Source organism: Perca fluviatilis, chromosome 10, assembly GCF_010015445.1.
Source record: "Perca fluviatilis chromosome 10, GENO_Pfluv_1.0, whole genome shotgun sequence".
NCBI classification, from domain to species: Eukaryota; Metazoa; Chordata; class Actinopteri; order Perciformes; family Percidae; genus Perca; species Perca fluviatilis.
This window is the reverse complement of record NC_053121.1, coordinates 30,512,209-30,537,294: the sequence shown is the minus strand read 5'-3', so window position 1 is coordinate 30,537,294 and position 25,086 is coordinate 30,512,209. Positions and strand designations below refer to the sequence as shown.

Genomic DNA, 25,086 nt, shown 5'->3' with positions numbered 1-25,086 from the left:
CCACAATTTAAAAGTTGATATTCCACTGTATAAGTTAAGTATTCATGTCTATAACAAAATGCAGTTGTATTATTAATATCTTTGCTTTTTTCTAAAACATTTTTGTTGTATACTTAGGCACATTTGCCATCACTGGCAAGTACTGCAACCCTGAATGATACTTTAGAGTTATCTTTCTAGACAAAGTCTTTTTTAAAAAAACCAAAGTTCACATTCCATTGTAGGCTGGTCCTCCGCCGCCTTCAGGCACAACCCAGTTGATGTTTTGGCTTGGGTCCTTGATATCGCAGGTCTTACAGTGGACACAGTTCTGAGCGTTTATCTGCAATCTCATCCCGTCTCCAGTTTCCAGGGGAACATACTCGTACACACCTGGGAGGGTTGGTAGAAATAACAAAAAAAAAAACTGGATGTGAAATATGTTATTTTTGTGTTCCACTTTCTCTCCTGGGCCCGTATTTATCAAGCTTCTCAAAGTGCCATTTTCAGTCTCAAGTGCTGAGAATTCTTGAAATTTACTCCTAATTTCAAACTGAAGTATAAAAGCAAGTTATCAAATTTTTTTAAAGCTAAGAATTACTCTTACTCCCAGTTATTTAAGAGGTCTCAAGTGGTTAGGAGTTGCCAGTAGGGGCTTGTGATGGCGCCGAGGAGACAGAGTGGGCCAATCTTTCAGGAGAGGAGGAATGTTTTTGAAATGTTGCACGACGAGCAGTTAATCAAACGGTATGTTGAGACAGAGCAGGCAAAATATATATATTGTAAAATCTAGGCAGCTCAGTTAACAGCATACATACAATTTGGCAAACACTTTACTTGAAGGTATCTACATAAGAGTGACATGACACTGTCATGACACATGAACCCTAACCATAACTTATGACCAAAACTTAATGACACTCGCTAAAAGAAGCGTAATGTCATAAACGTTTATGACATGTTCATGACAGTGTCATGTCACTCTTATGTAGATACTTTCAAGTAAAGTAACTACAAATTTGTAATGAGGACATGGTGGAAAACATGTTTATCTTTCGTTTCCAATGTGTATATCATAATGTATTCTCTTGAAAAAAAATTCTTTATCGTCAAATGTGTGTTGAATGTAAACTCTTAGGAATTTCGCCATTCAATGTGAATTCATCAGAATATTCTTAAATAAGGAAATCTATTCAGTGATTGGTCCATGCCTATGTGGAAAACCAAAATCCAGTTTGTGGCACAGCAAAGTGTCGTGAATGATCTCTAAGAGTGACACTTAAAACCATTGTGTTGACTTCGGGTCACATTGACCCGTTTTCAATTTTTGTTTTATAATCAGAAAATATGGGACGTAGAAATAAGTGCGGAAAATGTGTAGAAGAAAAATGTAACGATTTAAAACGTTGGAAAAAACAAACTGAAAAAAAAGGCGTCGAAAAAAAAGGTTCACGGTTGACGGGAAGACAACACAAGGGTTAACATATAGTCCTACACTTCACTTAAATTCCGACTGAGATGCTTGATAACTAACGTTTAAGCGCAGCTTTGAGCAAAGAATTTTTTTTATTGTCCTTTGTGTCATGGGGACTTGGTTAGTTTATTTACATTTTGTATCAGCCTGTCCTAACGCGTTCGATTGCAGCACGGTTCTCTGGGACCCCCCCCCGTGCCAGTTCATGTGAAATGACATCACGTAGTACACGAGGGTCAACACAACGCCAATGCAAAAACGTCAAATAAACTGAACGGGTCTCGGGGACCCGAGGGACAACACAAGGGTTATGTCAATTCTTAGCAGTGTAATTCTCAGAGGATTGATAAGTATGGGCCCTGATCAGGGTTTTTTTTTTCTTTTTCTTCCCAAGACATTAATATATGGGGAAATATCTGGAAATGAGATGAAGACTTTAAAAGCCACACGTATTTCATGACTTTGTGGTAATGTCTGAAGTTCTACCATGGACTCTTTACTGTAACATTTCTTCTGTGGAAAAAATACCTTGGTTACCTTGTTTCAAGCCATTCTAGCGTGGTATAGAAAGCCTACAGGAAGACTCAGCTCGATTTCTGCCAGTTCTCAAGCTAAGCTGTGACAAGCTAAGCTGTTTGAATCTGATTGGCTAACAGCTAGCCAATGACAGCCTGGCTGTCAGAATCCTTTACCCAGCCCAACTGGGCGAGCTCATGAATAGTAATGAGCTCAGGCAATATGATGTCAGACTGACCAGCTTTTGTAATTGGCCTGATTTCTCTGCTTATTTCTTTTCAGTGGCTAGAGCTGACAGAGGAGGTAGCAGTTCATTTTCACATTCACCACATAACACAAACAGAAATGGACATAACAGATTTGAAAAAAATGCAAGTAAAAACAATTTTGGATGGTAGGGCACCTTTAACAAATGCTGAGTACAATGAGTTCAGACTAATGCAGCTTTATTCACACAACAAACTTTCATGAAAGAGAGAACAGTTGACATGCACCAAATGTATATGCCAGGGTTTCTCTCCAAGAAAGGGAGATAACCATGTGTACACACCCCTACGAGCAGGTACCCATAGTGTCTCTACGACCATCAAAATAACTCCTCCTTTATACTTTTTGTCCTACACCTTTTATGGCCGATGCTCTTAATAGATTCGCACATTCCAATCTGTTCCTGTGGGTGAAGGATGTCCCCAGACTAACCTTCTGGTGTAGTACCCTACATACAAGATATGAAATGCACTTGAAAACCTGAATGCTGAAATATCCAACCTATCAGACGTGAACAAGGAACATTACAGTGTACAAAACACAAGTAATCAATGCAGGAATGGATGTACAATCATTGGTTCTCAGACGATACCTATGATAAAACGGAGATACCCTATAATTTCCAACCCTATTTTGCTCGGCGGTAAACAGGAAACCTGGTGTGGGAACTCTTTTCAGCAGCAGTGCGATGTGGACACATCTGAGCCTCCTCGTTTTAACCGTGGTATAAAATGAATGCCTCAATGCATTTGGTTTTAAAAGCTGAAAAGTTGACTGACTGTTGCCCACTACAGCAGCAAAATGTTTACATGAAAGATAGCGGAGTTGATTGTAGTCTGCTTTGGTCGTTGAGTGCAAAATGCCGTTTCACCGGCTCGCTTTTGAATTGATTTGATTGATTTCGCAGATGATTAAAGCAGCAGCGTGGATCATTATTGGTCTCCAAACACTTGTTTGAAATTGCCGATGACAATGGCTTTGGTCGTTGATTGCAAAATGCCGTTTCACCGGCTCTCTTTTGAACGTGCATTCTTAGATTGATCATGATTGATTTCGCAGATGATTAAAGCAGCAGTGTGGATCATTATTGGTCTCAAAACACTTGAAATTGCCGAGGACAATGGCTTTGGGATGAAGATCAATGTTCGAGCCTGATAATTTGATGCTATTTGCAAGTAAAGAAGACATCTAGGCGTCTATAAAAACGGGTACATTTAGTTGAGAAGTTAGTTTAAAAAAAAAAATAAGATAGTCATTAGTCCAGGTAACAAGTTCTACAGGATCTTGAGGACATATTTCATGGCAAAAATTGTAAAGAAGTAATTAAAACCTAAAATCTTTCCATACACTAGAGTGTTAATGCAGCTTAATTACCTCTGCCTACAGCACGGATTCGTCTGGCGACGTACTATATGCGACTCTAAATGAGTTGTAGAAGGTCAGGGTTGAAAAACAGTGAACCTACCCTTTAGGCTTTAAAAGGGAAAGTTATATATTCCAAAGTGTAGATAATATAACAGCGGTCACTTTTGCATACTCAAGTCAGTACACCATTTACAAATTTCTGAAAAACAAGTGGATTCATGCCAGCAAACAATGCTGAGCCCCTAACTAATTATAAAAAAGATTAACCTTCCAAAGCTGCAGTGTGCACTGACTTTTTGAAGTAATTGCTGTCCTGCTTCATCCAATCTCACCTGCTCTTTGTCATGGCTGACCTCTGTGGGACACAAACCGCTACATTTGTCCACGTTAGGAACGTCTGATCACTAAGTTTCCTCAGAATTCTAAAGGAAGCCAGGTGAAAAGGGTTCTTTGTCTGGAGACCTTGTGTTAAAACACATGCTCTCAGAAGGATTTAAATGATTGCAACTAATAACTAATTTCTACAGCAAACACTTTTTCTTTCTTTGCACTTTTTAAGTTTTGTTTTTAGACATTTAGAATTAGCAGCTGTTCCAGTTCATTACCTTCAGAACACAAGTAAGGTATTGCAATGTTTTCTGTTCTGTAAAAATGCAATTTAATATCTCTGCCAACAATTAGACTCTGCTGAAAATTAGGCTGTTGTCTGTAGAAGAACGTACGTGACCATGACGCATTTTCTCATTAAAAGCCAGCGTGTTCACACATGGTTGTACACGGTTTCGAATTTAGCAGAGACCTAGAAATTTAACAGCCGGCAGTTATGTTTAAAATCTTGAAAGCAACAAGAGCAAACAAGAAAGAGTCTGGAGTGACGCTCAATGTGAGAAAAGTAACTGACAATTATTCTGATTATGAATTAATCATCTAAGTCCCTGATCAAGCAAACATTCCAAAATTCCATTGTACAAGTTGCAAGGACAATAAAAAGGTATTTTATGTGGAAAAGATTGACTTTTCTCTGCACTGTAATAGACTGTGTGGGGGATGCTCTTCAGAGACCACCATGGCTTACCTGCAGGGCAGAAACGTTGCTCGGGCCCATCGTATATGGCCAGGTTCCTCTCGACCGGGACGCTGTCATTCTTTAGGGTCAGGTGGGGGGGCTGGTCCCCTCGTTGGTTGGTGCCACTCAGGGCCACAGAGGAGAGCAGGTCAAAGCTGATCTTGCCATCAGGCTTGGGGTATTCAATAGGTGTACACTCTTTAGCCGGTTTCAGCTGGTTGGCGTCAAGGCCTGAGACAGATCGAGCACAGACGATTAGGAAATGTAGAGTTTTTCTGCTGAGATAAGATGACCTCACACCTCACCTGAAGACAAACCCCTGGCATTGTGCTGTGCTGCTGATCTGCAGCAGCACAACTAAACCACATTGAAAGAAGCACAATTCATTGAACATATAGCTAAGGTAGGGATGCACCGAATCCAGATGTTTAGGGTTCGGCCGAATACCGAATCCACTGGTTAAGATTCTGCCGAATCCGAATACCGAATCCTACTCCCATCCTCAGTCCATTAACACAGTAAACACATTAATGAAGTAAACAACGTCTAGCAAAGCTGGCAATGGTCGTCTGGTTAACACACGTTTTTAGCGGTGACTGTCCTTCCTTTGCCGTACCTGAAGTTGCTGCATTTTGGCTGCCGTCTTCGCCTTCTTGTGACTGAAAGTACTGCCAAACAACACTTTTTCTGCTCACGAGTTCCATTTTCACTTTACTTTCTTCTTTCAATTTCTTTTTCTTTTTTTGTCTAATTTAGGCTACACCAGTAGAGCGATCAACAGAGAGATCCACTAAATGCATACAAATCAAAAGGTCTGAAGTTAGCACCAAGCTGTACAATGATACTGACCAGCGTGTTTGAGTGTCCACGGCTCTTTTCCTCGGAAGATCCAGTAGAAAACTCCAGTGTAGATCATGCCACCGTACAGGCCAAAGTAATTGTGGAAGGACGGCCGGATGTTTCTCACTGAATGCAGCTCTTTCCAGACCCACGAGTTCTTTAAAGCCTCAGTGTACTCGGGTACATGGAGTCCTGGGAAGATTTAAGTATTGTAATTTAATTTCTGCTCTGCCGTTTGTCATGTTAAATGTCTGCACAATTTATAGCACAAAGATTTATAAAAGAATGACAACCCATTTCCAGGAATTTGGCGGTTTAATCTTTTCCCATTGGAAAAAAGAATCCCTATGATAACCCCCCAGTGTAATTGGAGTGGTGGCAGACGTTTTCACATTTAAAACCCAAACTATCTGCACACAATACTACTAGGAGTAATGACGTCATTTGGGTGACCTAACTTTTAATATTTGTGTGTTTTTTGTTTTCCTGACTACAGACAATTTGTATTTTAAAGTCCATTCTTTTTTTTTGTTTGTCTTTGTACTAAATAAGTCACCTGCAAAAGGCTTCTTGACTGTTGTAGAAAGAAGTGGCTGATCTTTAATGCAATATCTACATTGTACGGTGGCCCTGAGAGGCCACAGCACGCAACAATAAGACAACACGTGCAAATAAGACAACACGCACAAATAAGACAACACCCACTAATAAGACAACACGTGCAAATAAGACAACACGCACAAATAAGACAACACGCGCAAATAAGACAACACGTGCAAATAAGACAGCACGCACTAATAAGACAACACCTGCAAATAAACCACAGCACGCACTAATAAGACAACACACGCAAATAAACCACAGCACGCACTAATAAGACAACACACGCAAATAGCCCACACCACAACGGAAGTGTTTCCAGGGGACATTTTTAAGTGATGCACATGTGCCTCAACCATTGGCTTTGCGGTACATAGACAGACCAACAACAGGACAATTTTCGCCATTTTATTAATCACTAAATTCACTTCTGAATACGTTTTAGGCGAGAAATGAACTCTTTAGATTTCGAATATAGGCAGTCTTGCATAAATCGTTGCCGAATTGACAATTTGTTTCAAAGTTTTCGGAATTGAGTAGCTCCATAAAGTGACGCCGACGCAAGCTAGCGCCTGCCGGGCCGGCTGCGCCTCGTCGCAACAGTCCTGCTCAGAGACCCCGCTCTAAGCTGGAGGTCTCTCAGACTGCTCTCAGTAAATAAGAGGCTTTTATTTCGCCGTTGATGGATTATTTGTTTAAGTATCACAACACTTCCATTTTAAGAGTAACCTGTGGTTAGCTGCATTTTCGAGGTTAAACTCCACAAGCTTTACAGGCTTAACAACCTCGCTGGCTGGCCGTCACGCACACACACACACACACACACACACACACACACACACACACACACACACACACACACACACACACACACACACACACACAAAAACACACCATAATAAAATGCTGAGCACCCTACATGTGCCAGACTACCAGTAGGCTACATTCATTTAAAATTAAACATAGCAGTTGGTGCTGAGTGGGCGTCTGTCATGGTGTGATTGGTTATGTTGGTGGAATTGATTCTTAATTTCCCCCGAAGCTGATCGCGGTTACGTGCCAGTTTAACTACTCATCTCATCCCTATCTGTATTTGTGAGAAGTGGCGCTGTCCTGAGTTGAAAGCCTATTTTACGGCTTTATTATCGAGGTTAATAGGTGTGTGTGTTCGCGTGGCCACTGTCCATTTCCTAACGTTCTGAAATGCAAACAATTTTTGACTCCTTTTTTTTTTTTTAAGCGCTGTGCCCGTGAGCACCCACTTTGGAAAACATAAATCCACACACACACACACACACACACACACACACACACACACACACACACACACACACACACACACACACACACACGGCAGCAGGCAGATGCGGGAGACTTGTTTAAATTATGACATAGGCTATATACATTAGATTTGATATTTAGCTCATACTTTTTTGTTGGTGTATTTTTTTTCTGATTTATTAGAAGTTGAGTTTCAGTCTGTATGATAAATGAACAGTTGTACATAAAGTGGTAACATGCTATGACATGTTATGTAGACTAAAGGGGAAACACCAACCTTTATAATTTCAATTGCTAATTTCCATCTGTTGTCCCTAGGCATTTACAGTGAACTACAATAATATATAAATGATAATTCCACATAACACGTAGGGACACCTAGGACACGCCAGTGCATAGGCCTACTTCTTTTTATAATTTAAACATAATCTAAAACACTAATACTAGTAGGGATCGCGTTCCACTCTTTTGAATAAGTTAGGGGTGTTAGAGCTAAACCATAAACAATTAAATTAAAGCTAATAATATATTAATTAATAATAAATAATTTAAACAATTCTCCTGAAGAGAAACGGGTATCTCTCCCCCCCGCGCTATGGCTGTGTGTGTGTGTGTGTGTGTGCCGATTTATGTTTTCCCCCGTGGGTGCTCACGTGCGCACGCCCTTCAAAAAAAAAAAAAAAAAAAAAGGTTTGCATTTCAGAATTTAAATAGGCTTTCAACTCAGGACAACGCCACTTCTCACAAATACAGACAGGATCGTGGGAAATTAAGAATCAATGCCACCAACGCTCCACTCAGCGCCAACTGCAATGTTTAATTTTAAATGAATGTAGCCTACTGGCAGTCTGGCACAAGTAGGGTGCTCAGTATTTTATTATTATGCATCTGTGTGTGTGTGTGTGTGTGTGTGTGTGTGTGTGTGTGTGTGTGTGTGTGTGTGTGTGTGTGTGTGACGGCCGGCCAGCGAGGTTGTTAAGCCTGCAAGCGCTTGTGGAGTTTAACTCCGAAAATGCAGCTAACCACAGGTTACTCTTAAAATGGACATGTGTTGTGATACTTAAACAAATAATCCATCAACGGCGAAATAAAAGCCTCTTATTTACTGAGAGCAGTCTGAGAGACCTCCAGCTTAGAGCGGGGTCTCTGAGCAGGACTGTCTGAGCGACGAGCTAGCGCCCTGGCAGGCGCTAGCTAGCTGTCGCGTCACTTTATGGAGCTACTCAATTCCGAAAACTTTGAAACAAATTGTCAATTCGGCAACGATTTATGCAAGACTGCCTATATTCGAAATCTAAAGAGTTCATTTCTCGCCTAAAACGTATTCAGAAGTGAATTTAGTGATGAATAAAATGGCGAAAATTGTTCTGTTGTTGGTCTGTCTATGTACCGCAAAGCCAATGGTTGAGGCACATGTGCATCACTTAAAAGTGTCCCCTGGAAACACTTCCGTTGTGGTGTGGGCTATTTGCGTGTGTTGTCTTATTAGTGTGTGCTGTGGTTTATTTGCACGTGTTGTCTTATTAGTGCGTGCTGTCTTATTTGCACGTGTTGTCTTATTAGTGCGTGCTGTGGTTTATTTGCACGTGTTGTCTTATTAGTGCGTGCTGTTTTATTTCCACGTGTTGTCTTATTAGTGCGTGCTGTGGTTTATTTGCACGTGTTGTCTTATTTGCACGTGTTGTCTTATTAGTGCGTGCTGTGGTTTATTTGCACGTGTTGTCTTATTGTTGCGTGCTGTGGCCTCTCAGGGCCACCGTAACATTGCCCATTATCAGCAACCATTCATCCAATGTTCCAAAGGCACGTTCTGTTTACTAATCTGATATCATTTTAAAAAGGCTAACTGAGAAAACATTGGGGAACCCTTTTGCAATTCTGTAAGCACATAATGTAATCTGAAAACTGTTGCCCTGGTTAAAAAAACAAACAATGCAACTGGGGCAACCTCTAGCTCACCCAGTAGGAGGGTGCACCCCATGTAGGCTGAGTCCTTTGTAGCGGCCCGGGTTTGAGTCTGACCTGCGGCCCTTTTCTGCGTGTCATCCCCCCATCTCTCTCTCTCTCTCTCACACCTTTTCTGTCTACATCCACTGTTGCTCTAAAATAAAAGGGAAAAAAGCCCCCAAAAAATAATCTTAAAAAAAAATAAATGCAACTGATCTCTGCTGGTATTCTGTCTATAATGGAGTGGAATGGAAATTTCTAAGTGACTCCAAACTTTTGACCGGTCGTGTACCTGCAAGAATTTGTCCCCTTTGGACCTCTGTTAAATCCTCCTAAAAAACTGATATTAAATGGTTTATTGCCTGACCTTTTATAGCTGACAAATGTTGCTACCTGGCATTCCATCTAGCCTTGTGTTTATTATTATGTAACTTCAGCGTAAATGTCATTTTCCCCATGAGGACGTCACTTTCTCTACACCTGGTTTCTTTTTTTTTTTATTATTTTTTGGGCATTGTAGGCCTTTATTTTATATAGAACGGCTGAAGACATGATAGGTGAGAGAGAGAGGGGGGAATGACAGCAACGGGCCGCAGGGCGGAATCAACTCTGCGTCCGCTGCGAGGTTTCTGAAATTAACTTACCTTGACAAGCTGTGACTCATCATGGAGTACCTGGAACAAAATAAAAACAGCTACTGTTGATGCTATTATGACTGCTGTACCGGTTGTCTCGGAATCCAGGCCCTCCGCAGTGAGTTTGGGGAAAATGGCCTCAGCCGCCAGCATGCCACTCTTCATGGCTGTGTGGGTGCCTTTGATCTTTGGGACGTTCATGAAGCCGGGGCTGCAGCCTATCAGTAGCCCTCCAGGGAAAGTCAGCTTCGGTATAGACTGGAGAGGAAGAGGAGAGAGTTCATGTTCATTTTTTTTTTTTTCATAATCAGTATGTCCACAATTCTACTGGATGTTATCAGCCACGAAGTAGTCTCGCTTTGCCAGACCTTCTTCCGCAGCGCTACAGAGGAGGGTCAGGCTAGTCACACAGCATTCCGGGATGGGAGAAAAACGTGCTCTAGTCATTTCTTTAAACCAATCTCAATCGTCTTGGGTAGTCCTAAGCACCGGGCAGAGCCACGGTGCCGCTGCAAAATAGCTTCGGGAAGGAACATGTGTACGTTCAAAGATTGTTTTAGTCGTGCAACAGAAAACTCAGATTGGACAGATAGTCTAGCTAGCTGTCTGGATTTACCCTGCAGAGATCTGAGGAGCAGTTAACCATAATACTCAAGTCGACCGGAGTTTAAAATTCCAACACCAAGAAAGCGAAACGGACATCCGGCCGAAAAGAGTGAAATCAGGCGGAATTCTCGGCGGCAACGGAGCAATCCCGGAAGTGGAACGTGGAGGATAGCCACAAAGCAATTATCACATGTGAAATCATATTATATATGTAAAGGTCTTTAAATTAAAACGTGTGGTTAGTGTCAATCAGCGAACAGTTGGCATTTTCTTAGATTAAATTTCGATGGCTCAGCAGCCTTCAGCTCATCCTGGACAATCCCGAGGCGTTCCCAGTACCAGGTGGGATATATAATCCCTCAAGCCTGTTTCGAGTCAGCAAATGGATCTCCTCCCAGTTGGACTTCCACTGGGGAGGAATCTAGCACATGGGCCAACTACCTCAAATTAGCTTTCAACGTGAATAAGCAGTGGCTGTGCTTACTCGTAATATGTTATTTTCAAATACATATTAACATGACACTTTTATTTTCAGTTAGAAAATTGAAACTACTCAAACTCCGATGTGTCATTCAGTATAACATCTGAATATACTGAAACAACCTAATGTTTTAATTTAATCATATTTGAAATCTAATCTAAAATCTTTGCCCAGCAAGAGTGATATTGCGTATCTGACAGATCAAAGGACGTTATCTATCCTTGCCTAAAAACTTTCACTATTAAAATGCAGTAATAATAAAATGAGGCTGACTGAGGACGCAGCAGAAACCAACACAGATTTGAGAAATCAAACTAACAATTTACAAAGCCTCACAGACACATTTGATGAATACAACAAATAAAGACTAAAAACACAGTAATTTATCAGTAGCACTGAAAACATTACAATAACTTGATTTAATTAGTAGCTGGTTTCTGTTGTCATTCTGCTGAAACAAAGTCGATTTGTTTGCTGCGTAAATTAGATTCTAAATGTAGAATCTGCTGATGGCTTTAATTAAAAATGAAAGTAGGAATACATTTAAACAATCCCTGTAGAGAAACTGGCTAGTTTAATGGAGTCATGCACAATAGTCTTCCCTGTATTTCACAAACATAAATTACAAAGGAATGTTGTGCTTCCTCCAGTGACAGAGCTGCGCTCTCAATCTTTTGACGCCTGCAGCTTGTCCAGAATGCGGCTGATAGATTGTTGCCTGGTACCAGAAGGAGGGATCATATCTCCCCGATATTGGCTTCTCTTCACTTGTTACCGGTCAAATATAGAATTGATTTTAAGGTAATGTTCCTTGTTTTTAATAAATTACATGGATTGCCCCCTTTATATATTGCTGATCTCCTTCCCCTACATCACTCCTCCAGGAACCTAAGTTTGTCTAATCAGTTCCTTTTAGCTATTCCACAGTCTCGGATGAAAACAAAGGGTGATCTTGCCTTCTCCGTTGTGGCCCAGAGACTGGAACAAACTTCCCATTCATATTAGGTCTTCCTCTACTGCCGAGATCTTTAAGTCTCGTCTTAAAACACATTTTTATTCTTTGGTGTATGATTTAGTTTAGGGACATTTGTATAGAAGTGTGTTGTTTGTATTATGTTCACTGTGTCTATATTTTTATTCTTTCTTTATTTTTATAACATAATATAACTTTGTACAGCACTTTGTTCAGCCTAGGTTGGTTTTAAAATGTGCACTATAAATAAATTGACTTGACTTGACATTTAGATTAGGTCAGCTTGTTTTAGGGTTCAAGCAAGTTAACGACAGGCATGTTTAATGAAAATGTGTAGCGTGACCTATATACCTGTATTCCTCCCTCGTTCAATGCCCTGGCTCCATATGCAATTCTGCTGCCTCCCTCCAGTGTGGGAGCTATGGAGGGATGATGTTTCCAGCGCTGGAACTCCCTAAAGGGGCTCAGGTAAGGGTTTGTGTAGTCTAGACCAACCTGGAGTTGGGGGAAAAAATGCCAGTTTAATCAAAGTCATTTAACAAAACAGGTATAATAAACCTAATAGACAAATATAAAGTAGGAAAAGGTTGAGTGATTGACTTTTCTGAAGCTATTTTGGCTTAGAAAAGAAATTAAATCCAATTAGATTTTCCATATTTCCTTTCCTACATCAATGTGACAAAACAGTGTATTTCTAGTAGTGATAAAACGGCAAGAACAAGGTTTTATTTCTCCGATTCACTGCTTTGTTCTAACGCCGCTCCCTCGCTTTAGTCACTCTCCAGCTCGCTCGACCATATAACGGCACCGTGCTCGCGGGAGGTCGTTGAGCCTCAAGTCTAAAATTGTGCCATTTCGACTACTTGACTGTTTGTAACTTAGAGAAAAAATGGATTATGGATCATTTTATTACTATAGTTCGTAGCGGACTTTACAAGCCGACTTCGCTATTGGCTGTTGAAACAGGTAACGTCCCTTACGTCCTAAAAACCAGCCTCTGGCATCTTGACCAGCTGAGTCGCAGGTGATGTAATCAGCTGGCTTGAGTCGAGCTGAAACGGGCCAGTTAAGACTGCTGCAACGTTCTTTGGTCTAAACTGGGTTTGGGATTACCTTGTGATGAGTTATAAATCTGAGGAAGCATTGGAAGACTTTTAATAGCTGGGACTGGGAGACTGGTGAAGAGACTAAAACATAGCTGAGTGCAAAGTTCTTTGAAGAAAACCAGTCCGACAGAACTCAAGAGAATCTGCGAAAAAACAGTGGGAGCGACCGGCTCAGTCCATGTGTGCAAAATGGCAAAGTGAACAGATTTAAAGCTGTAATCACTGTCAGGGGTTCTTCTGAATTTATGTGCATAAAATGCCTTTTTCTTTTAATTTATTTACAAAATATTTAAAAGTCATGCTTTTACCTTGTTATTATGGATTACTGCGAGTAGATTAATACAGAAACAAATCAATTTAAGGTTTAATTTATTTTTCATCAGCAGGATCAATAATCAACCATTATAATGTAAAACTGCCCATGACTCGCCTATTTACTCAGAAGCTCAAGCTGAGATTATTTACTGCTTGCATGGCACCCAGCCGTCACATCTGTTTATTTCATTGTCAGTATGTGTACAAAGCCACTCACTACAAAGCCCAAGGCAACTAGTGGCTCTCCTTCATTCAGGTGATACAGGAAGGATCCTCCGTATGTGTTTCTGTTCAGGGGCCAGCCCACAGAATGCTCCACTCTGCCTGGCCTCCACTTCTTCTCATCAATCACCCATACCTAAAAAACAGAGGAGATAAAAGTTATCAACAAGCAGAGGACTCCTTTAAATCTATCAATCCACACTTTCCTGCGGACACGGATTATGTTTGGCTTTGCTATAAAAGTGTGAGCATGCTATTCTGCTACTTGCATTTATGTTTTCTAGTGTGACTGAAATAAAACAAGAATTGAAAGTGTAAGTTTGTATGTGTAGAAACAAACATTACAACAACCACTTTGATCACTCTCCCCAGAATGGACTTTACTCAGTAGGAATGATCAGTCAAACCAGATTAAGGAGAAACCAAATCTTTATGTGGGCGGTACATCGTATTTACCTCCTTCAGGCCAATGGCGTAGGTCTGGGGTTCACAGTTCTCACGCAGGTTGAATTGTTTGTATAGCTGCTTGGCCAAGTGGCCATGACAGCCCTCTCCAAACAACGTGACTTTAGCATGGAGCTCCATTCCTCTCTCAAAGACATCCTGAAGCAAGTGAAGAACAGTAGTAGTAGTAGTAGTAGTAGTAGTAGTTAGTTGTTGTTGTTAGGTTAGTAGGGCAACAATCAATCAATGAATCACTTTTAATCACGTGGAGGGAAACATTTGGTATAATCAGACAAAAAGGAAAAACATTACCTGTACAAAATCATAAAATCCTACCTTCTAAATAATAATACCTTTATTTATAAAGCACTTTTCAAAAACAAGGTACACATTGTTTTTAAAAAGGTCCCATGGAATGAACATTTAACTTTATGAGTTTTTTTTTTTTTTAACATTAATATACGTTCCCCCAGCCTGCCTATGGTCCCCCAGTGGCTAGAAATGGCGATAGGTGTAAACCGAGCCCTGGGTATCCTGCTCTGCCTTTGAGAAAATGAAAGCTCAGATGGGCCGATCTGGAATCTTGCTCCTTATGAGGTCATAAGGAGAAAGATTTCCCCCCCCTGTCTCTGCTTTGCCCACCCAGAGAATTTGGCCCGCCCATGAGAGAGAGACTACATGGCTTTCAAACGAGCAAAGTGACAGTTGGTCAAGGCCACACCCCCACCCTCCACCTTTATGAGGCAATGGCTTCAGCTTGATGGTAAAAGTGTTCTTAAATGTCTGCTCATGTGGCCTCACACACAAAATCACCAGGACTAAAAAGGAGCATTAACAACTCCACCTCAGTACGAGTACGAGAAACAATTTCATTCTTTCTTTGAAGCAACTCCAGAATATGTATGCTTTATAGGTCAAAACAAGTGATCCTGTAGTTTTTCTTCCCTTAATATCTTTTCAAAAGGGCATGATGTATGCAGGCGATTCATGTTTATATGTAAAGAGTGGCCTATATTTGTGTACTTCATTAAACAATGAAGTAGTGACAAAGGGACTACAGCTGGACAGTATTATAAAATAAATGCTTTACTGCACAATACCTTTGGTGAGCCGTCTTTGGCGATGCCTACATCATTGGTGGCAATTCCTTTTACACTTCCATCTTCATGAAACAAAACCTTGACAAATGTAATACAGATAAAAGGTTAACACTAGCTGTACACATGTTAAGGGGGCACGGAACACTGGATTATATACATTTCGCCTTAACAATTGACATGTCCATTGATACAGGTTCAAATATAATCAGCCAATAATGAAAATGCCTGCATCTATGTATGCCTGTGAATGACTTTTTTTAACCCAGGATGATGGAAATGGAATACAAGGTAGTTATATGATTGTAAAAAACAATGTGGGAAAGTTTACTGTTTGACAGCAAACTGCAGAAACTGAACAAAGTAAGACAGAAATAAGAGTTTAAAGAAACTTCCTACCATTCTTCCATGAATCATCAACTTATAGTAGATGGTCTTTTAAAAGGTTTTTAAGTTTGATAATTATTATAGCACGTAAATCAGGCCAAATGGTACAATAAAAAAATAAAATAAAAAAAAGGCTTTGTAAAAATCAGACCAAAGGTGGCCGAGATACTGTGTTTCATGTACATATGATCTACATAGCCATAGTCTACCTACCTAACTACAGTGCATTTTGAGAAAGACAAAAAGGAAAAGACACAGGCAAAAAGTGTGTAAGATTGTATTGCATGCAAACCGCCATACAGTACATCAAAGAAATTCGAAGGAAGTCTTACCTCAGCTGCGGCATAACCAGGGTACAGCTCTACTCCGAGCTCCTCGGCCTGCTCGCCCAGCCAGCGCACAAAGTTCCCCAGTCGCACAATGTAGTTACCATGGTTCCTCATGGGCAGACCTACAGACAATGAGAAAAACCTAAAAATCCACAAACCAGAATCATACAGAGTGGTAATTTTCCCCCCATCTTTTTGTCAAGGTACAATTTGCTTGACAGCACGTTTCCTCGGTTTAAAACATTAGTGGTGTGGCAACCTTTGTGGTTATATTCAGACAGTGCCTTTGAAGAATGTTGCATTGTTATCTTGTAATTATTTTTTTTTTTTTGGTAAACAACAGGTTTGCTCCCTCCACACATTTCCGTTTTCCATTGACTGGAAAAAAAATGATGAGGACTGAAAATTCTCAATGGTCTCCGGTCAGAATGACCAGTGGAAATAATTCCCTCTGCACAATTTGAATTGTGTCAAAATAAGTTACAGTGATTTTAGATATTCCGTTCTATTAACAACTGTAATTATGTCAAAACCAATGAACAATCATATTTTTTCATTTAGAAATGACTGTAGACTGTGGCGTATGTGAAACAGGAAAAACTATATGTCGCGTTCTCTCTCTGATTGAATGCACAAGACTACCGTAGATTTACAACAAACGGAGATGAGCAAGCGGGAAAGTCAAAGCCCAAGCACTGGCGAAACAGGGAAATATTGTGAATTACTTTCTAAAACGGTGTAACGTAAATGAAGCCAAGAAATTGTCAGCAAGGACCAGTCTGCACCAGCTACAGCCCCTCTTATTAATGCCACAGACGCATATTAAGATAGGATTACAGCCGTCCGCGGTTGCGGATGCTTGACTTTGTCAACAGCCTGCGATGTTCATATTGGGATTACGGTGAAATCTATCTGGAGTGGGTCAAACTGGCCAAAGTAGCATGCATAAAACATGCCTCCAGTGTGCCAGCAGAGAATGGCTTCTCCCTGCGGAACTGGATCAAAACAGCACAGCGGCATCAGGCAGAGGGTTATGTGCATCGAGAGTTGCAGAGAGACACTTCTTTATAATTATTTTGATTCTAGTCGGCGCTGATAATTTTATGAGCCAGTTTGTTTGTACTGCAGTTTGTATTGTTTTATTTACTCAGCCTAGCGAATGGAAAATAGACCTATTTTAATTCAGATCAGCACAATCATGTGCATTGATTTAATTCTTTTGCCCTCTGTGCCTGTAGCAAGTAGCCTACATTTCAATAAAAATTTTATAAATCTACATCCCTTGATGGTATTATTCTTTATATATAGCCTGCCTATCTATTGTTTTTAAGGTCAATAAAACACTATTTGACCGGTAAGATTAAACCTTACAGGTCACATAACCGGCACCAATTTTGTTCTAGTGGAAACTCTGCTCTCCCAGTGGTAAATAACTAATATTTACAAATGTCCTTCTGATCTCTGATATCAATAACACACGCTCTCTGTGGGGCAGAATGTGTTAATGCCTTACCATACCAATGGTCACCATTATTATTCAAACAGAATAAAACAGGCTTTTACCTGGCAAAATGGGAACAGGGATTCTGTGTTTCTCCGTTAAAATGCTGAACACGTCTTCAGTCACTGGAGTGTTCATGGGTGCCTGAGGTATAAGAACAATGTGAACAATTGCTAAAATTTTGACTTGATTTGGGTGTATAAATACATGCATATTCCTTCATACATATAGCCAGTGTATGTACAGTATATGCAAATGTTGATGACTAATCTGGACTGTATTCCTGTGTACAGTATGTGTAGCAATGTTGGATAAACACGTAATATATTACCCAGCATATACAGTGCCTTGCGAAAGTATTCGGCCCCCTTGAACTTTTCGACCTTTTGCCACATTTCAGGCCTCAAACATAAAGATATAAAACTGTAATTTTTTGTGAAGAATCAACAACAAGTGGGACACAATCATGAAGTGGAACGAAATTTATTGGATATTTCAAACCTTTTAAACAAATAAAAAACTGAAATATTGGGCGTGCAAAATTATTCAGCCCCCTTAAGTTAATACTTTGTAGCGCCACCTTTTCCCGCGATTACAGCTGTAAGTCGCTTGGGGTATGTCTCTATCAGTTTTGCACATCGAGAGACTGACATTTTTGCCCATTCCTCCTTGCAAAACAGCTCGAGCTCAGTGAGGTTGGATGGAGAGCGTTTGTGAACAGCAGTTTTCAGTTCTTTCCACAGATTCTCGATTGGATTCAGGTCTGGACTTTGACTTGGCCATTCTAACACCTGGATATGTTTATTTGTGAACCATTCCATTGTAGATTTTGCTTTATGTTTTGGATCATTGTCTTGTTGGAAGACAAATCTCCGTCCCAGTCTCAGGTCTTTTGCAGACTCCATCAGGTTTTCTTCCAGAATGGTCCTGTATTTGGCTCCATCTATCTTCCCATCAATTTTAACCATCTTCCCTGTCCCTGCTGAAGAAAAGCAGGCCCAAACCATGATGCTGCCACCACCATGTTTGACAGTGGGGATGGTGTGTTCAGGGTGATGAGCTGTGTTGCTTTTACGCCAAACATAACGTTTTGCATTGTTGCCAAAAAGTTCGATTTTGGTTTCATCTGACCACAGCACCTTCTTCCACATGTTTGGTGTGTCTCCCAGGTGGCTTTTGGCAAACTTTAAACAACACTTTTTATGGATATCTTTAAGAAATGGCTTTCTTCTTGCCACTCTTCCATAAAGGCCAGATTTGTGCAGTATACGACTGATTGTTGTCCTATGGACAGAGTCTCCCACCTCAGCTGTAGATCTCTGCAGTTCATCCAGAGTGATCATGGGCCTCTTGGCTGCATCTCTGATCAGTCTTCTCATTGTATGAGCTGAAAGTTTAGAGGGACGGCCGGGTCTTCGTAGATTTGTAGTGGTCTGATACTCCTTCCATTTCAATATTATCGCTTGCACAGTGCTCCTTGGGATGTTTAAAGCTTGGGAAATCTTTTTGTATCCAAATCCGGCTTTAAACTTCTCCACAACAGTATCTCGGACCTGCCTGGTGTGTTCCTTGTTCTTCATGATGCTCTCTGCGCTTTTACACGGACCTCTGAGACTATCACAGAGCAGGTGCATTTAACACGGAGACTTGATTACACACAGCTGGATTCTATTTATCATCATTAGTCATTTAGGTCAACATTGGATCATTCAGAGATCCTCACTGAACTTCTGAGAGAGTTTGCTGCACTGAAAGTAAAGAAGGCTGAATAATTTTGCACGCCCACTTTTTCAGTTTTTTATTTGTTAAAAAAGTTTGAAATAGCCAATGAATTTCGTTCCACTTCATAATTGGGACCCACTTGTTGTTGATTCTTCACAAAAAAATACAGTTTTATATCTTTATGTTTGAGGCCTGAAATGTGGCAAAAGGTCGAAACGTTCAAGGGGGCCGAATACTTTCGCAAGGCACTGTACACATGGAGCACCTGATGTAACCATCCCTTATGTTATAAAAAGAGGGCATTTTACCAATCTATACTCTAAACTCAGAAATAGAGAATTGTTGAATATGACACTTACTCCTCGTTCCTTCCAGTCAGGAAAGAGTTCACTGAGGGCAGTGGGCTCCACACAGGCTCCTGACAGGGTGTGTGCTCCAATCTGAGAGGCCTTCTCCACAAGGCACACTCGCAGCTCCTTCTCATGTTCGTTAGCTAGCTGCTTCAGACGAATGGCTGCAGAAAGACCGGCAGGCCCTCCACCAACTATCACCACATCTGCCTCATCGGCAAACCTTTCCATTTCGATCCCTGGTAAAGGACCATGAGAAAGAAATATTGAGAACGAGAGAGGCTCTGCATTCTGATTTAGTTGGCAATATTTTTTAAACGATAGCTGCAGCTCTGTGCGGCACACCCAGCAAAGCCTTGCAACCAAACTGGCAGGATTAGGTAGGGTTCTATTTGCAGGGAAGCCAACCAAACTACCAAACTAATGACAAACTATGTGGTACCAAAGTTCAATAAGCAAAGGTAATACATTTTTGGGATTATTCACACGGATTCTTCACAGTGTGAAACACATTTTGGGGAAAAAAAAAAAAGTATGCTCATGGGTTTAGCTTGGATCAATCCTGTCAAACATTCCAGTGACTGCAAATCCACTCTAACATTTCTCTTTCTAAACACTAAAGGCCACAATTCAAACATATTATAGTAAAAGGAAAGGTGTAATGCAGGCTATATTTTCTTAACATATCCAGTTTTCAAGCACGTCTAACTAGCTTGAATAATTTTGTTGCAGGTATATCATAAGATAAAAGTGCACTGTAAGCAGTTTTAGTGTAGGAAAAACAAAAGTAGAAGTAACATTCCTGTACGTATACAAGCATCAACTTGGCTAATGAATCACACAGTTATATGAAGACTGGGTTACTTTTATTCAGTGTAAACATCATATTTCAAATATGGACAATAACAGGAGTAGACTCCTGACAGGGACACTAGAGTGTGGTAAAGATGGTTATTTATAGACTATGTTGTTATTGACATGACACAACACAGATCAAGCTACAAAAATATTAATCCTCTCAAGGGTGCCAGTGGATTTCTAGCCTAGATCATCTAAATGGCCAGACGAAATGTAGGTACTTATAACAACATCTAATTCTAACTTTGAAGTAACTTTAGATTAGTACAGTGTCTTACCTTCCCATCTTGAATCTTTATCTCGCGAATGGATGGTGTAGTGTGTTGTGATGCGGGGTGTTGACACCGAAGAGCATTTCCTTCTGTGTAATGTTGTGTACAGCTGAGGGGCAGCATGTTCTGTCTGTACAGTCTTCAATGCCCTGATACACTTGTGGGCTGCAAGAGAGAAAAAGGTCCCATTTAAGACCAGCTGAAACTGATAGGAATGTGGCTGTATACTAATTGTGGTCACTGGTATAGTTGAGCCTGATCTGGTTCCCAAATGTTGAACCACAAATGGAAAAGGAAAAATAAATACAAGCATTACAGGTTTAAGCAGGTGGCACACTAGCTATATCAAGGGGCTTCTTAAAACACAACACCTCATACAAACAAGAAAACGACAGATACTGTTAACGTTAGCTAATGCAGTGGAAATGAAAAGCAGCAGCTGTCACAGAGTTGCAGTAACGTTAGCTGAACCGCTAGCTAGCAGAGTTATATATGTATAACCACAGCTAAGTTGATTTCAAGTCCAAAGCTGAGAATAAACATAATCTAACACCTTCGATGACAAAACAATAAATAATAATAATATTGCTAATAACACCAGTATATTTCTGAAAAGCCATTGGATGTATAACCCAGGACAAGGACACTGTTCTTGTGTGACCTAGCTAACGTTATATGTTAGTTCAACTTTGACCTACATTTTAGCTTGATGCTAACATACATAAGCATGCTGGACTGTTTGCCTAATGATAAGGCTAGAATTTGTAGAAAGCCTAAAAACAAAGTTGTGCACAAAGAACACATATTCAGCACCCTAACAGGCTGTGGTCAGTAACGTTGTATAAATTGTGCAACGTTAGCGACATTTGACAAATCTGTCGGCAAAACAGCAGGCTCGCAATGTGCTAGCTAGTTAACAAGCCATAAGCTGACGTACCTTTAGTTGAATATCTGCTGGCTGGAAACATTATGTGTCAGCTCCAGCGGGATTTCTTCTTAAGCCAACCGAAGCGAAGTTGCGGTGTGGTGTCCTCACTTCGCTGTCAGTGAACAGTTTGTGTAACCCACTTAGCAAACAAATGTCGAGTCCTGATAGCTACCTTCCAAATCCGTCTCATAACACAGACATTCGAGCGCGTCCAAAGCTGCGCTGCTGCGCGGAGTGGTAACTGCTCAAATGTAGATCTCTACATTTCACTCTCTGGCCGAGTTATGGTGAATCCGAGCTGGGAACGTGTATGAATCAGGCAATGCATTAAGTAATCCCAGGCCACTGTACACCGGTTGTTTCCTTACAACCTTGGACAATGAATGGATGTATAAGGTGTGGACGTGTCTAGTTTAGGTTAGGTTTAGTATCTAAAAAATAATGAGAATCTTTCTCAAAATAATAGAATCTCAAATAATGACTTATAGCCTAGTCTCCAAATAATGACAAACTTGAGATACCAAGTCATTATTTGAGATAGGCCTACCAAGTCATTACTTTGAGAACGTTTCTCATTGAGATAGGCCTACTAACTCATTATTCGTAATACTATCAGTATTGTTGAGATAGGTTACTATCTCATTATTTTGAGGTTTCTCATTATTTTGACATACTATCTCATTGTAAAATATTAAGTAATTATTTTGAGAAACTAAGTAATTATTTTGAGAAAGTTTCTCATTATGACTTACACGATTTTTTTCATCACTGTGGTGGAAATGGGCTTTCAATTTTAGCGCACTGATTTCAAAGTTTTGCACATTCTTCCATGGCCAACTCCTGTTTTCAATTTTATAACCTCTATGGATATTGCTACTTTTACTTACAGTAGTAAATGATCTGAATCCTTTTCCCACCATTGTTTGCTATTCTAAATATGTCAAAATAATCAAGACACATTTTTACAGTGCTTCCTTTACTTAGAAAGTGTTTGCTTCAGTTTCAAAATCCAAACAGTGCCTAAACTAATAGGATAACCAATCTAAACCAAATAATAAACAAGTCGACATGCAGATACAAGGACTATTTATTGTGCACAAGAAAAACAAAAATAAAAAACTACCTTTGTAAGTAATTATAGTAGGACACAAGTCAATACAACAAATATTTAAACATACCTATCAATATTACATGTAAGCCTGCAGATACTATCAATATATCTCAAAGAAATTACTGGCTTCTTAGTCTTTTCAGCACGTATGGGAATGTAATGTTGACACAAACAGCACATACTATGAATTCACATATTCTAATAACTAATTTACTCTCTTGTAGTATGTTTGCTATACATTCCTACATTTACAATGTCTGAAAAGATCAATTTCCACAGGAATCATTAGTTCATTAAACAAAATATGCACAGAAGAGTTTATGGTCATTGTACAAATCTTCACTGTGCAGATCAGTGTAAAAAATGTGTCGTGTGGTGTAGTGGTTGGTTGAGTCCAAGTTTAAACCCCCAGACCAGCTGGGGAAATCTATTCTGCCCAAATTAAGTACATTCTTTGTGAATCATACCGGACATATCTCATACATTACATTCAATATTTCCATAAGATAATTTTTGGTGGCAGAGGCAACACAGAAAATACTTTTTTTATGGACTAAATACCAAACAGGTTGCATGTATTATTATCAATACAAGATTAAACTAGCAGCATGAAATGTATACTGATGACCATTCCCTTTTATAAAGAGAAATGCATAAAACTGGGTTGATTCACTCAACAATATTCTTCAGTAGACCTGTCCAGTGACTGAGGCTTCAAAGCCTCAAGCTGCAAATTTTACAGTTTTCCTTGACACATAATGTTCCCATAAGACATCCTTGCTCAGGGCCTGGAAAAGGCATTACGAACTACAATGAACTTGCTGCAAAGTTAAAAAGCAAACAAATACCAGTTGTGGTCTTTTTCAGTTTAGTGTAATTCAGATAAATAGTGAGCACTAGGCTATAAAGAGCTTTAAATACTCTCTATGTTTACTTCCTCGTGTGCTGCGATCTTAGTGGTTCCTGTTTTTGATGTTTACATAATCTACAATTACTATTCTATTTATAATTCTAAATTTTTAGGAACATCGTTGGAACATAACTTGTCGTTGCTGTGGTGTTTTGCAATGTGTCTCCCATACAATCCCTTTGCATTAGTGTCATCGGTACACCAGCATTGCACTTTACTGTCACTGGCTGCCACAACAGCATGGGCTGATTTACAGCTACTGGTATTATAATACCATGATAAGGTTTATCTTGTCCATATTACAAACAAAAAAATATTCTACTGTAGATATAAACACTTACTTTTTTATTTTTAAACTCCATGAGAAAGACCACAAGATGTGCCTAAAAAGCTCTGAAAAAAGCTGGTAAGTGAATCTTGATTTTTGTTGTTGTTGTCAAACTACAGTTTCCAAAGTCCAAAATAAAATGTACACACTCAACAATTAATTTTTTTTTTTTTTTTAGCATTCAACAACAATCTATTTAATGAGTCTTAGCCACAGAGGCGCTGGCAAAGGTTGGATTTGAACAAATTATTCTGTCTTTTATCTCAGTTAGAAGCTGTCCAAATTTTACTTGCCACTTTAATAGTAGATCAATATTCCGATCAGAATATGGACAGAATACTTTCAGAAAGAATGATGAAAGAAGCCCTCTGTGAGAAATTAAACTGAGCAATGAAAGCTAGTGAAACAAAAGCCAAACCATAAGTGGGGCATGGCTTCTGCTCTGTACTGATAGATATATTTTTGGAGCTAACATGTAGTCTTTATTAGAGGAGCTGTACTGCTATGTAAAGGTATCCACACTTTGACTTAATCCACTGCTGTGATGGCTGCTGCCCAGGAAAGACATGCATGCAGTGGAATTTCCAATGATAATAATGAATACTAATGCTGTTTTACTACAAATAAGAAATATGGGCACAAATCAAGGACTGTCCCTTTAAACAGTGTATTTTTAATTGCTTAAATGAATGAATTTGAATTACATTTAATCAGATGATGTAATGTTTTGATGAAATTACAAACAGCTCCATGTAGATCTGCTAATCCACATCCAGATCATTTGTTTGTGTATGTGTGGGTGGTGGGTGCTTGTTTCTTTGAGCATACTGACAGCACTATATGTTGCTTCTGGAATTGCTGTGTGGATGTGGTAATGTCATTGTATCCCTCATTAGTATTTTCCACAGGCGTGAGCTTAACTATCGTGCCTGTCGTTTCCAGCGGGTGCCCCGTGGCGGGGCCATGGCTGTTCTCCTGCAGGGGCCACATTTCCTGCCAGGTGAGCGACGGATGATGAGCTTGGTGACCGCTGAGCAGAGGCCTCCTTTGCCTGTAGTTAGCCCATACCTGCAGAATGGTCTCTTTGAAGGGCCGTGTGGTCAACGTGTAAAGGATGGGGTTAAGGGCGCTGTTGATGGGCAGAATAAATATGACCACCCAGGAGCTGATGGTACC

At 40.0% G+C, this 25,086-nt stretch overlaps 2 protein-coding genes across 3 annotated transcripts in view; both read right to left on the bottom strand.

Moving 5' to 3' along the window:
* Window positions 1–196: 196 nt before the first annotated feature.
* etfdh (electron transfer flavoprotein dehydrogenase) lies at window positions 197–21,811 on the bottom strand. The gene is made up of 13 exons (XM_039813631.1): window positions 21,571–21,811; window positions 20,640–20,798; window positions 19,513–19,742; window positions 17,494–17,575; window positions 15,934–16,052; window positions 15,218–15,295; window positions 14,130–14,276; window positions 13,669–13,809; window positions 12,382–12,525; window positions 10,060–10,228; window positions 5,517–5,699; window positions 4,677–4,898; window positions 197–372 (listed from the first exon to the last, which is right to left on the bottom strand). The coding sequence occupies exons 1-13, from the start codon at window positions 21,599–21,601 to the stop codon at window positions 209–211; spliced, it is 1,869 nt and encodes a 622-aa protein (XP_039669565.1). The 5' UTR covers window positions 21,602–21,811; the 3' UTR covers window positions 197–208.
* An 819-nt stretch (window positions 21,812–22,630) lies between these two features.
* rxfp1 (relaxin family peptide receptor 1) overlaps window positions 22,631–25,086 on the bottom strand; it is a 75,717-nt gene continuing 73,261 nt past the window's right edge. For both annotated transcript variants that reach the window (XM_039813629.1, XM_039813630.1), the window contains one exon: window positions 22,631–25,085. In XM_039813629.1, coding sequence (XP_039669563.1) covers window positions 24,688–25,085 — 398 coding nt within the window. In that variant the 3' untranslated portion in view covers window positions 22,631–24,687. The remainder of the gene's footprint in view (window position 25,086) is intronic.

What these genes read in the sequence shown, in the direction of transcription:
- etfdh (XM_039813631.1), bottom strand. Translation starts at nt 21,601, where the DNA reads ATGTTTCCAGCCAGCAGATATTCAACTAAAG. An exon ending in CTGACTGGAAGGAACGAGGA is followed by an intron (nt 17,576 to 19,512) that starts GTAAGTGTCATA and finishes CTTATACCTCAG; the next exon opens with GCACCCATGAACACTCCAGT. An exon ending in TAGTTGCCTTGGGCTTTGTA is followed by an intron (nt 12,526 to 13,668) that starts GTGAGTGGCTTT and finishes CCCCAACTCCAG; the next exon opens with GTTGGTCTAGACTACACAAA.